This window comes from Onychomys torridus, chromosome 10, assembly GCF_903995425.1.
Source record: "Onychomys torridus chromosome 10, mOncTor1.1, whole genome shotgun sequence".
Taxonomy (NCBI): Eukaryota; Metazoa; Chordata; class Mammalia; order Rodentia; family Cricetidae; genus Onychomys; species Onychomys torridus.
Genome location: NC_050452.1, coordinates 25,265,118 through 25,278,433, shown reverse-complemented (window position 1 = coordinate 25,278,433; position 13,316 = coordinate 25,265,118). Strand labels below are relative to the sequence as shown.

The window sequence follows — 13,316 nt, the reverse complement described above, 5'->3', positions numbered from 1 at the left end:
CCCCCTTGTTTCTTCTGTTACGTCTTTGGATGTGCGGACTGTTGGCTCTGGGGGTAGAGCTTAGACAGTGCTTCCTAGAAGCCATTTTGACCTGACCTGTCTCCAGGCTGCGACAGAACAAGGAAATCAAGTCGTGTGAGTAAGCTTTTTCCAAAGATGAAAGAATTCTGTTTCAAGGTTTCTTGTATTTGTACTTTGTCTTCTGCCTACTTTTTCGGCATTGTAATCCATTTCATGACCTATCATTCAGTCAACAAACAGTTGCCTGGTGCTTATTGTCCTGGACTACTTTAGTGCCGGAGCTGTAGTGGGAAGTGCAGCAGACACTGCCTACATCCATACGAAATTTGCGTTACTCCGCTCATCAAGCAGTCGCCTATGGGCAGCCTCCTGGGCCCTTGCTAGGGCCGTCAGCCTGGACAGGAAGGCTCCCCTGGGAAAGTGACAGAGAGCTAAAGGTGTGTGGGGTGGCTCTGCGACAGAGCAGGGAGGATCCTTCCCACGCTGAGTGAGCTGAAGCAACCATGGCTTCCAGGCCAGTAGGAGTGTGGTCAAGGTCCTATCAACTCGAGAGCTTGGTTTTATAAAGGTCACCCGAGCTGCACGTGTAGCTCATACCTTGACTCACACACTCGGGAACCAGAGAGGATTTTCTTGATTGCATAGTGAGTTCCAATCTAATCTAAGAGACCCTGTCTCACAAATAAGTACAAAGAAACTGCTGGGCTCCTGAATGGCTTCCCCTGGAAGAAGCTGAAGTCAGTGGTGATGGCAGGAAGACTGACAGCCAGGAGTGGGGGAGAGTTAATAATTCTGCTGCAGAGTTCTGTAGTCACACTGGTTCATAGAAGCCAGAAATCCATGGGCTCTGTTGAAGTGCGGTCTGTACTGTCCCCATCATAATAGTGGGGACAAGAGGGTCTAGAAAGGGAGGAGACTGCCCATCTTGTGGCCTTGTTCTGGTAAGAGCTCCAGGCAGAAACATGCATTGCTGCTTCAGTTAGAGCCCAGGGCTGCTCCCCTCCCTGGGGCTGTGTGCTGCCAGAAGCTTGCCAGCTGAAGGCTCAGCAGGCACAGGGCAACTCCGAAGCCATCTGGCTCACTGCACAGGAATCTCTGGCACACTGCTTCATCAGTCACATTGTGACCCCCCTGGATCCCAGGCAGAGCTGTTATTCCTATTAGTGGCTGCTGTGGGTTTCCCCAGGCCAGCAGAAGGCATGGGGAGCCTGACTGGTAGGTCCTTCCAGAGAGCTTAGACTTTCTGGACCCAGGTTACCCCTTGCCGTTCATTTGTAGATTCACCTAGGTCACTCCTCATCCTCACCCAGTTGGAGGTAACCTTTGAGCATTTGCCAGTGGGCTGCTCTCAGCTGCCAGGGTCATCAGAAGGGCTGAAGCAGCCAGGTGTCCTGAATGCTATGTCCCAATTCTGTGGCACTCTGGTTGCCAGCAGAGACTGGGTGACCAGTGTTTACCAATCCTACTCTGCTAGGCAGCCCAGGGGCAAGGATTGTAAAGAGGTAAAGCCTTCATTCATGGTTCAGTATTTATCCACTCAGCAAATATTTATTAAGTCCTTTACTAGCACAAGATCCTGTGCGGGCACCAGGAAAACAAGACGAGCAGGGTACTCTGGCTTTGCCCATAAAGGGCAGAGACCGTGGGAAAGACAGAGCATCAAATAAGCAGGTGCACCAGGAGTTTAGCAGGGACACCTGCCTAGTCAGGACAAGGTGGAAGGGCAAGGGCCCTGCCTTCAGGTAGCAGGTGGAGAGTTAAGTAGCACAAAGCAAATCTCACCTGGGAACATAGGCATTGACTTGGAGGAATTTGAGGAACATGCTTGCAGCTTTGGAAACAAGTAGGGTCTGGTCTGTTCCCATACACACAGAGCTGGGGGAGGGGGGCAAAGGTAGGGCTTGGTTACCCTGTGGTTTTTATTTGGTAACAAGCACAAGATAGGGCTTTTCTGTCTTCTGGGACCCTGGCTTAGGGGTCCCTAGGGGGTGGGGGTGGGGCTTCAGCTATTTGAACTCTGGCTAATAGAAACAGTAATGCCAGAGGGAGTCCAAACAAGGTATTGCCTCTCTTTTATCTTTTGTTTATTTTTGTTTGTTGGTTTGTTTTGTTTTTTGATGATGCTAGAGACCAAACCCAGGGCCTTGCCCATGCCAGGCAAGTGCTCTACCATTGTGTATTACCCCAGCCCCATCTCTTTTTTAGAGAATTGCAAAGCGTGTTCAGAAACTTCCCTATTTTTCTCATATGTCATCAACAACACTGGGCCAGATTTGGGGGCTCTAACATGTAGTGCAGAAGTGGAGCAATCTGAACCCGAGTCCGAGCTAGGCCTGGCTCACACAGTCCCAGCACATGGGAGGTTTTAGAGCTTGAGGTCAACCTGGGTTACATCAGGAGATCCTGTCAAAATAAGCAAAAAAAAAAAAAGAAGAAGCAGCAGCCTGTTAGGAGCAAGCTGTGGTTGAATACCAAGCACCTGTGTACACGACACATGGTCCTCTGACTCCTTTGGATACTCTATAGAACCCTGGAAGACGACAAGAGCTCCCCTCAACCAAGGTCTTGTGGCCAGATATGTCTGTGTGTTTTGACTGCCTCTTGGAGAACCACAGTACACTAGCATGTAAGACTGACAGAAGAAACAATTCATTTTGTTGAGCCCGGCAGATGCTGGTCCTTGTCTGTATCTTTCCTGTCTTCTTTTTCCTTTGGCTTTGATATTGTTGTTTGTTTTGTTTTCTGTTTGAGACAGAATCGATCTAGTGTAACTCCAGCTAGCCTTAGACTCACTAAGCAGCCAAAGCTGACCCTGAACTCATGGTCTTCCTGTCCCTACATCCCAAACCCTGGGATTACAGCCATGCACAGTGCACCACAGTGCGTCATATCATTCTCAGCTCATCCCTGAGAAGGAAATACTGAAAGCAGGAACTAAGTGGGGTGTTGTTTTGCTTTGAGATGGGGTCTCACTGTGTTGCTCTGGCTGGCCTGGAGCTCACTGTGTAAACAGGCTGACCTAAAACTCACAAAAATCCTCTTGTTTCTGCCACCTTAAAGCTGGGTTACCCACCCCCCACCCACCGCCCTGCCCTTGTTTTTTTTAGTTACAGATGATTGTGAGCCCCCATGTGAGTGGTGGAAATCGAGCCTGAGATCTTTACAAGAGCAGCCAGTGCTTTAACCCACTGACCCATCTCTCCAGGCCCACTAGTGCTAGGTTTAAAGGCAAGCACCTCCACGCATGCAGCTGTGATTTAGTGAGGCTAGAGACTTGCTGTGATCACACAGCTTAGGAAGTGGAGCGCAAACCAAGTCAGGACCTGAACCATTTTTTACAAGCTCTGTGACTCTGGGCAGGTGTCTCTGCCTTCTTTGTCCCAGAACTTTCACCTGGAATGTGTATCGACTCCACAGGCCACTAGGGACCTGTTTTAATCAGGTCTTTGTAGAACAGGGCTGAGTGGCTAAGGAGAGGAAAGGAGACCAGCTTCAGGAGAGCAGGCATGCTCCTGGCCTTGCTGCCACTTTGTAGGAGGCCAAGATTCCAAAACCCTCTGGTAAGCACCTGTTGCCTGTTTCTGGAGGAGGCTGAAGGCCGGGCTTATGAATGCATCATTCCCAGATGCTTGTGTAGGCTTTCCTTCTTCGTGGCTCCAAATCCATCAAGGAAGCAAAGTGCAGTGCCCTAGACAGTCCGCCCAGGCCCCTGGCTCTGCTGCCTGGCCTCTCCTAAGGCCCAGGTGGGGTCCATAAAGGGCAGCTTCTCCATCTGGCCCTGCAGAAAGCCACATAACAAGACACTCTCCACCTTCGCTGCCCAGAACCTGGGATGACAGAAACCAGGAGCCTCACGGAGCTGCCAGATGATGATGACACCTCTCCCACTTCACGGGCCCTGGCCCAGCACAGAACCTGGCATCGGAGAGCACAGCTGCGTGCGTGCGTGCATGCGTGCGTGCGTGCGTGCGTGCGTGCATGTGTTCTCACCAGTGGTACCAGCCACCTGGAGAGGCTTGGGTCCTTTTCACTTTTCTACCTCTTTACCAACCTGGCAAAGAGAGCCAGGTGCCGCGCCAAAGGCCACTGTCTCAGATCCACAGCCCAGTCCTGGCGGCTGGGAAAGATTCCTGGATTGGTCTTTCTGTCTGTTTGTTTTAGTTAAGACAAGGGCTCCTGTAGCCTGAGCTGGCCTCCAGCTCACCATGTAGTTGAGGCTGACCTTGAACTCCTCATCCTCCTGCTTTCTCAAGTGCTGGGATCATATACTTTATCACCATGCTCAGCTTTGTTTTTGTTTTTTGAGAAAGGGTCTCTGGAGTCCAGGCTGGCCTTTTACTCTTGGCAGTTCTACCCCAGCCTCTCCAATACTAGGAGTAGGACATTAGGCAGGTATGAGTCACTGCAGCCAGCTAAGGAATCTCAAATCTAAATCAAAACGCAGCGTCCTTTGTGTCCACTGAGGGTTCCTGGTGCAATCAAAAGCCCTCCTGTCTTGGGTTTCCTCAGCCCTTCCTCCAGACCCATGCTGGCACCCTCCCTCCTGTCTGTCAGGTGGTAGCCCACCTCCCTTCAGCCTGTTCTGTGCCTTTCACCCGCAGCTCTACTGTGAGTCCAGATACATGTCTGACCCGTTTCTGAATCTCCTCCCTGCTCAGCCTTAGAATATAGCCTGATACATAGGAAGCCCTTAATAAAGATTGTCCCAGGGCAGCAAAGTTTTCCTGACCATACTAAGGCCGAAGTCCCAACCTCTCCCAGGCTCCTAGATGCCTGCCACCCACCCAGAACCAGACATTAGAAGATCTGCACATTGCCGGGCGGTGGTGGCGCACACCTTTAATCCCAGCACTCGGGAGGCAGAGGCAGGCGGATCTCTGTGAGTTCGAGGCCAGCCTGGTCTACCAAGTGAGTTCCAGGAAAGGCGCAAAGCTGCACAGAGAAACCCTGTCTCAAAAAACCAAAAAAAAAAAAAAGAAGAAGAAGAAGATCTGCACAGAATCTGCATGGCTCTCCCTTTTTTTTTCTCAGACCCTTCCTTTTGGAACATTCCAGAGATCAGATCTCATCACTAAGCTAGATTTCTTGCCTGGCGTCTCTAATTGATTTCCCTGCAGGGCCAAAGAACCACATTGCATGTGTCTGTGTTTGTGGCTGCAAAGCCATGGTCAAGAGACCTGAGGCCCTGCTGACACTGTGATGGTGTTCAGTGTGAGCAGGGTGTGTGCCCCCCCCCCCCATCCTGCTCCAGCTGTCCTCACTTTCCACAGCTAACATTGGCAGTTGTGCTACCAGACTTTCCTCCTCCCACAGTGCTCTCACGTGGGAGCTGCTGTAGGGAAGCGAGGAGAGGAAGAGGCCAGACCCCCTCCTGCCTCTCCCAAGAGTGCCTGGGGCTTTCCTGAGCTTAGGGCAAAAACTGCAGGTGGCCTCAGCAGGTCTGCGGTATAAAGAAGTGAACCCAGCGTCTCTCTGGACCTTTTGCCCTCCACAGTCTTCCAGACCTGATGGTGTCCTCCCTCTCTCCCTGCTGTCCCTGGCTCCAGGAAGGAGGAGAACGTGAGGAGCCTGGTGAATGACAAGCGGGCTGTGGAGGCACAGCGGCATCGCTACCAGCAGTACAGTGTGGTAGTAGAGGAGGTAGGCTGCCCGGCCTGGGCCTCTGCTGGGTGGGAAGTCCAGCGTCCGCGGCTTCTCTGACCCCGAGCCTGCTGTTGCAGGTCCCACTGCAGCCAGGGGAATACCAGGTTGATGACTATGAGGATGAGTATGATGACACGTATGATGGCAATCAGGTGGGCGCCAATGACGCTGACTCTGACGATGAGCTCATCAGCCGCCGGTGAGTTGTAAGGCTCAGGAAGCCAGGAGCCCACCCCCACCCTCTGCTTCTTCACCCAGCCCACACTAAATCATGAAGCTTTTTTTTCCTTCCCTAAGTGCAGAACATTTTTCTCGGCAGAATCTTGTAGGGATTCCCCTATGCAGATCAAAGCAGAGCTTCCCTGGTAAAGAAAATGACTGGAGATCCCTAGGGTCCCAGCTCAGCTACCCCCTGGTCTCTCCACATCAGACCACAGGACCTTTAAAGAATCTGGGGACTAAGGCAAAGCCTGCTTGAAAACCCCTGTGGGGTTCCCTGGCCTCTGAGCAGCAGCGCCTCTCCCCAGCCTTCTCCCTGAGGCTGGAGTCCACTCCAAAACAAGTCAGCCTTTGATCTCACTTTCTTTTCCAACCCCAGGCCCTTCACCATCCCTCAGGTGCTGAGAACCAAAGCGCCTGGAGAAGGACAGGAGGAGGAAGATGAGGAAGTGGAGGAAGTTGAAGAGGAGGCCCCCAAGGTAGGTCTTGGGCAGGTGCCAGATAAGAGATGCAGCTCTGAAGGGCCAGTTAGATGCTCTGCCTCCACTTCCTGCCTCTGACCCTGCTGGTTTGGGGAGGGTCGGTTCAAGCACAGGCTGTTGGAGATCTGCTGGCTTTGATTTCACTCCACTGCCCAGGGGTGTCCCGGGACAGATGAGAGGCTGGGTCTGGGGACACCTGAGTTGTTAAGTGTTAGGGTCTGGAAGAAGGAAGGGTAGCAGGAGGCTCTTGTGCCCAGGCTGGCCTTCTTAAAAATCAGAGAAGACTTGGAGCCCTGAAAACTCAGTTTTAGCAGCTAAACTTTTTCTTCAGCTGAAATCTTAACTTGAAACTCAATATAGAAAACAGATGAAAAGTGATTTTGCTCCATTTGAGGACAGTAGCCAGGCACTCTGCAGTCCCAAGCAGCCCCCAAGAGGGACAAAGGGCTGTGTTCCTGGGGCTGGCTGCGGAGGGCCTGTTCGCCTTAAGGAAGTACCTGACCTGCCACAGGCTCTCTACCACTTGGCCCCATCTCTCCTCGCTGACTAACCAGGGGCAAGTCCAGATTTGCATTTGAAGTGTACCATCTTCCTGTGTCACCAATTCTACTCCTTTGGATTTTTAAGACACTATGTGTTGGAACCTGTTTGTTTCCTGGGGTCCCTTTCCCCTGCATAGATCCACACTCTGAGCATAGAAAGCTGTCCTCAAGAGCTCTTACATGGCCCTCTGCTGTGGCACCAGAGTGAGGCCTGACCTCCAAGTCTCAGGGCAAGCCTGCTGCCAGGGGCCTTCCCTCGTCAGCTTCCACGGCCTTGTGTGTCCTTTCTGTTGGCCATCTCGGCCAAAGCCATACACACTCCCATTGATGTGCCTGCTGTGGGCCTTTCACCCCACCAGCCTTCCCCACGTCCCTTCAGCTCCCTCCTCCCTAAAGGAAGCTTCATCTGGCGACTAGCAGGCTCAGTCCTGAAGATTGCCTACCCTGCCTGCTGCAGCAGTCCCCACGAAGGTGCATCAAGATGCCTTCCGGCATGGCTCCACACACCTAGGGAAATGGAAAAGCATGTCGATGCCGATCTTCTCTTCTCTTCCTTCCACAGCTGGACCATTTCATCCAGGATCCTGCAGTGCTGAGGGAAAAGGCTGAAGCCAGGCGCATGACCTTCCTCGCCAGGAAGGGGTAAGCATTGGAAGGGTTAATTCACTTGGAAGAGACCCATCAGGGGAGCCCAGCTGGCCATGCAGAAAACCCTGGGGGCTTTATTTTTTTTTTTTCCCAAGACAGAGTATCTCTGTGTAGCCCTGGCTATCCTGGAACTCACTCAGGCTGGCCTCGAACTCAGAGATCTGAGTTTGGCCCTGAGACATTAAATAACTTAGTAAAGGTCATACAGCATTAAATGTCAGTCACACAGAGATCGAAGCCAATCAAAGTGTGTGCCTATAATCTTAGCTACTTGGGAGAACCATTTAAAACCAGGAGTTCGGGGTTGGGGATTTAGCTCAGTAGTAGAGTACTTGCCTAGCAAGCGCAAGGCCCTGGGTTCGATCCTCAGCTCCAAAAAAAAAACCCCAAAAAAACCCAGGAGTTCAAAACCAATCTGGGCAGCATAGCAAAACCCTGTCACACAGGAGAGAGAGCTGAGCATCACAGTGCGAGCCCAGTACTCAGGTGACCCAGGCAAGAGGGTGTGATCACAGGGAGAGCTGTTTCCCTATGAATGCACGCCCGCCTTAGTGTGGCGTCCTTCCAGCCAGCCTTTCTTAACTAATTATCCTGTCTTCCTTGTCCGGGCTTCTACCTCTTTATTCCTGTACATCATTCTTTCCTTCTTATCCCGTGTGGCCGCCCCACCCACCCCATCCACCCCATCCACCCCATCCTTCTCTCCTCCTCTTCTTGCCCCCTCCCTCTTCTCTTTTCTCCTCTTGCTTACTCTTGACTGCCAGCCCCACCTGTCCTGCCTCCTGCCTAGCAATTGGCCGCTCAGCTCTTCATTAGACCAATCAGGTGTTTTAGGCAGGCAAAGTAACACCACTTTACAGAGTTAAACAAATGCAACATAAAAGAATACAATACATCTTTACATTATTAAACAAATGTCCCACAGCATAAATAGCTGTAACACATCTTCAACTAATATTCCATAACAAGAGGACCTCTGGTTCTGAGGGTACATTGTGAGAGCCTGTCTCAGAAACAGGTAAATAAACAGGGTTGAGCCCAGATGGCTTGGCTTTGTGTTCCACACTCTTAATCATAATCAGTGTAAATCTGTCACTCAGCATGGGGTTGTGTTCAAGGCTCGCTGGTATTGGCAGAATAAGCCCAGGCAGAAGACACATCCTTAGTGGCTTAGAGTCCTGGTAGGGACACAGGTGCACTGGAGCTAAGCAAGCCCTTAGGATAGGAAGGGTGTGGAAGAGTTTGTGTCCAGACAGGGCTTCTCTGTGTAGCCTTGGCTGTCCTGGAACTTACTAGTCCAGGCTAGCCTCAAACTCAGAGATCTGCCTGCCTCTGCCTCCTGGGTACTCCAGTTCAAGGCATGTGCCACCACTGCCCAGCTGTGGAGGAGCTTTATTCGGGTGAAAAGTCCAGGAAACACAAGTCTATCAGAGAGAGGGTCTTGGCAAGGATCCTCGAGACAACTGTCACGTTCCTTCTGCTTAGTGAAGAAACTGGCCAAATGGGCCAAGAGTAGAAGCATAGGCCAGGGGTAGAAGTCTAGTCCCAACCTAGGCTCTGGGTACAGGTGACCTCACCAAGAGACATTGGATTTCTGAAGGCAGTAGGGAGTCACAGGTTGTTGATCAGAAAGCAAAACTGTTCTGATTTTCTTCCATCCAGCTCCTGAGGGAATGCTTTGAGTGGACTCCAGAAGCTGGTGGGCTGAAGGGACCAAGTTAGTGCCTGGTGTATAAAAGTAGAGCATTGTCCTATTTGTAGGGGCATGTGTGGCCGAGGGAAGGAGCCTGCCATCCAGTGCCCTAACAGTTCATGCTCACAGATAGGTGATGGGCCCATCTGCAGAGGCTAGGAGAAAATCAGGCCCAGGGCTGGGGCTCCATTTCCCTTCCTGCCTGGACCTGGGTCAGGGTGTGACTTCAGTGGTAGCCCCCAGGGTGGACTGTGGAGGTCTTCCCATCAGAGCCTCTTCCAACGGGTGTCCCTCATCATGGGGTGGCTGTTGCTCCTTCAGGTACCGGCCTGAGAATGCCGCAGCAGTGACGGGCAGTCCCCGGGGCCATGGGCAAAGCCGAGAAACCACCCAGGAGCGCAGGAAGAAAGAAGCTAAGAAGGCCACCAGAGCCAACCACAGCCGTAGAACCATGGCTGACCGGAAGAGAAACAAAGGCATGATCCCGTCCTGAGGCCACCACCATACCTCACCTGCCAGCCAGTGGTGAGCGCCTTCTTGTCGAACACAAAGTGCCTTATCCCTTGGTGCTGGAACCCAGTGCCATCAAGCAGGCTGTCTCCCAGCTCTGCTGGCGGAAAAGGTTGGGGATGCAAAAGTAAGGTGTCCTTATCTTGTACATCAAGACACCATCTCACAGGAGCCCTGATGGCAGGAGACCTGTGTGTTCAGAAGGAGCAACAAGCCTGTGAATAAAGTTTCTGACCTTCCACAGTGTCCGTGACAGGCTCCAGCCCTTTCACTCCGTCATTCCTCAGTGACCCCGACAAGACAAGAAGGCACAGTGCTCCCGTTGGTTCTGTCTGTTGACTCTCCGTGCGTGCCCTCAGTGCTCTTCCTTGCTGTGTGGCCTTTGCTCTGGGCCGGTGGAAGGAAGTCACCAGTGGGAGACCTAAGGTTCCTTCTGCTGCTACCTCATGCACCTCCTCTCCAGGAGGTGGCGCAGTTTCTAGTTCACAGTACAGCCTGGGGAAATGAGACATGGAGGGCTGAGTGTGCTCCTAGGCCGCAGGCAGGCAGTGGCAGAGCAGGTCTTAGAAACTCAGTCTGATCCCTGGCTGTACAGGTTACAGATCCATGTAGATGATGTCAACAACGTCTATGTCACAGCTAGAACAAGGACACTTAGCCAGTTACAGAGCCTTGTAGTTATAAATATACTGTTAGCCCCAACCCTCCCAAATCTAGAGATGGAAGCTACTAAAAAGAAGTGAAGGTATTCTGCCAAACCCTGTTGAACGGAGTGGGACTTGGCTGGTTTCCAGATCCCTGTGCAGGCGTGGCCCACTCTGCAGTGGGCATCAGCTAACAGGTCCCCTGGGTTTTAACTGATGTGCAGGGGAGCTACAGCTCTTTGCTGGGCTGATCCTGACCCAGCAGAGCCTGGAGTCGTATCTGCAGACCTTTGGATGCTAGGGACATTGATTTGATTGCAGTTAGGACGAACGGGCAGACAGACACTTGATGAATTGTTTTGTTAGGCCAGCCTGCACAAGTGAAAATCAATGGCAGTCCCTGTGCCTTGTTGGCCTAGGGGAACATTTGGGATGCAGAGCGGGTATGGGGTGGTGTCTTCCCCGAGGGATGCTGAATTAGCTGAGATCTGGCAGAGTTAGCCATTCTGACAGACAGCAGGAAAGCAGTTTCCTCCTGGAAGCACTTCCCAGTGGCCCAGCTCAGTGGCAGGGTCATTTCTCCCTGACTGAGCTCAGCCCGAGCTGCTGTCAGCAAGGCGAATGGGCTTTTGGAGCTTTGCCTGCTGCTCCTGCAGCCACCTAGAGCACTGCCCAGGTTTCCTGGGTGCAGTCTGCTGAAAGAATAGACCATCACCATCTTTCTGTTTCCCAGCATGTCAGGCCAGATCAAACACAGTCCCCCAAGGAGCAACATGTTGCTTGCACCTATGCGTGACAGGACAGTCTTTCATGGCACTTTGAAACCAGTCTGGAGCATTCCTGTCACCCCTTCCCCTCGGCCTAAATGAGAGCACTGGACCAGGTGAATGGTACTATTTGATGTTGGTGAAGTCCCTAGAGATGGAGACTGAGACTGTCGCTCAGTGGTAGAGCATTTACCTAACATGCACAAGGTTTGTCCCTAGGACTACATACACAAAGGAAATCCCCAAGGGGAGATTCCAAGTTTAAGATTGGCAGCCCAAGAATGTTGGGTGGGTGTGGGTGGACCCTTTGGTCCCTGTACCCACCCCCATCCCCACTGTTCTCCTATTCGAGTATCTTCTAAGTGCCTTTCCTGTGTCCTACAGCGAGTGTGACCATCATAGATGTTTCTGGAGAAACTTAAAGCCTTGAAAGGACACAAGACTCAAGTGTCTTTAATAGTTTGTGAATGGCTGCAAGAGCTTCTGTGCCCTGGGAGGCAAGACCAGAGGTGGATTAGAAGAGGCCTAAGAGCTGTGGGAAGGGGCTGAGCAAGGAATCTGCACATAGTAGTGACTTAGCCGTGGCTGCCTGTCCTTGCCAGCTTGCTTCAGCTGCAGCCTGGAGGAGAAGACAGTTGGCACAAGTCTGCATGCCACTGCCCCTCCAGGAGCTCAGAGTCAATATGTGCAAAAAACAAAACCAGAATCAACCAGGGCTAGACATGGTGGCACACACTTATTTCTTGGGAGGTAGAGGCAGAGTTCAAGGTTAGCCCAAGCTACATGTGACCCTGTTCATAAATGGATAAAAACTAAAGCTGCAGAACAAACTTAAGAGCAGACCACGTGAACATAGTGTCGAGCATTGTTTGTGAGAATGTTAAAACTCCTTTTGTACACCGACCTAATGTGGATGGGAATGCTGGGTGGTGCTGGTGACGGCCATGATTACTTCTATTGGGAATAAACACATTTCCTGAGCCTCTCTCGGGCCAGAGTTTCTCCTCTGTCTTTTCCTGGAGTTGTCTTTTCCTTTGCTTAATCTTGCAATGTTGGGTCAGATGAGAAAATTGAGGTACAGGGAAACCCAAGGTCATCACGCAGTAAGGGACCCCGGTTAGAGTCAGCCCCGGAGTGTCTCCTGAGGCCTTCCTCTTAGCTTCAAGCCATATTGTTCCCTCTTGGGGAAGACACAGGCAAGTCCTGAGAGCACTGGGAGCTTGGACGTGCTAGGCTGCTGGGACTCCTAAGTACATGGGATGCTGTCCCACAGAGCTGGGTTTCTTTTTGGTTTTCTGCCTCCAAGAGATTTGTCTAGTTTACTGTTCAGCCTACTGTACAATGCTTTGGTTTTGTGGATGTGTTTGGTTTTTCAGACAGGGTTTCTCTGTATAGCCCTGGCTGTTCTAGAACTCACTCTGTAGATAGACCAGGCTGGTCTCAAACTTACAGAGATCTACCTGCCTTTGCCTCTCAAATGCTGGAGCTAAAGTCCTGCGCCATACTGGGCGGTGGTGGCGCATGCCTTTAATGCCAGCACTCGGGAGGCAGAGCCAGGCGGATCTCTGTGAGTTCGAGGCCAGCCTGGTCTACCAAGTGAGTTCCAGAAAAGGCACAAAGCTACACAGAGAAACCCTGTCTCAAAAAACCAAAAAAAAAAAAAAAAATCCTGCGCCACCACTGCCCAGCCTTGTGTGTTCGTCTTTAAAGAAGGAACTGTTTTAAAGTTTTGTATTTATGTGTGTATGTGTGTGCACGCGCATGTATGAGTTTATATGTACCACGTGTGTGCAGGTGCCTGAGCAGACCAGAGGAAGTTGGATCCCCTGGACTAGAGTTAAATGCAATTGCAAGCCACCTGACATGGGGTGCTGGCAGCTGGACCTGGGTCATCCACAAGAGCTGTGCACAGCCCTGACCTCTGAACTGCCTCCCTGGTCCTTATTTGGTTTTGTGAGACAGGCTCTTGATATGTAGCCCAGGCTGAGCTCAGCCTCCAGTGTGGTGGAATTATAGGCATGAGACCTCTCCTCAGGCTAGGAGGGGAAAGATGGTGATGTCCTGACCAGAGCCTGAATGGCACTGACACTCTGGAGAGTTCTGGCCAAGGCCAGCCTGTCCAGGGACCAGCCCCGAATAGCCAGCAT

The 13,316-nt window shown here is 51.8% G+C and overlaps 1 protein-coding gene across 3 annotated transcripts in view; it reads left to right on the top strand.

Moving 5' to 3' along the window:
- Ascc2 (activating signal cointegrator 1 complex subunit 2) overlaps positions 1-12,176 on the top strand; it is a 46,640-nt gene extending 34,464 nt beyond the window's left edge. For all 3 annotated transcript variants that reach the window (XM_036200800.1, XM_036200801.1, XM_036200802.1), the window contains 5 exons: positions 5,568-5,661; positions 5,742-5,863; positions 6,263-6,362; positions 7,470-7,549; positions 9,570-12,176. In XM_036200800.1, coding sequence (XP_036056693.1) covers positions 5,568-5,661; positions 5,742-5,863; positions 6,263-6,362; positions 7,470-7,549; positions 9,570-9,741 — 568 coding nt within the window. In that variant the 3' untranslated portion in view covers positions 9,742-12,176. The remainder of the gene's footprint in view (positions 1-5,567; positions 5,662-5,741; positions 5,864-6,262; positions 6,363-7,469; positions 7,550-9,569) is intronic.
- Positions 12,177-13,316: the final 1,140 nt, after the last annotated feature.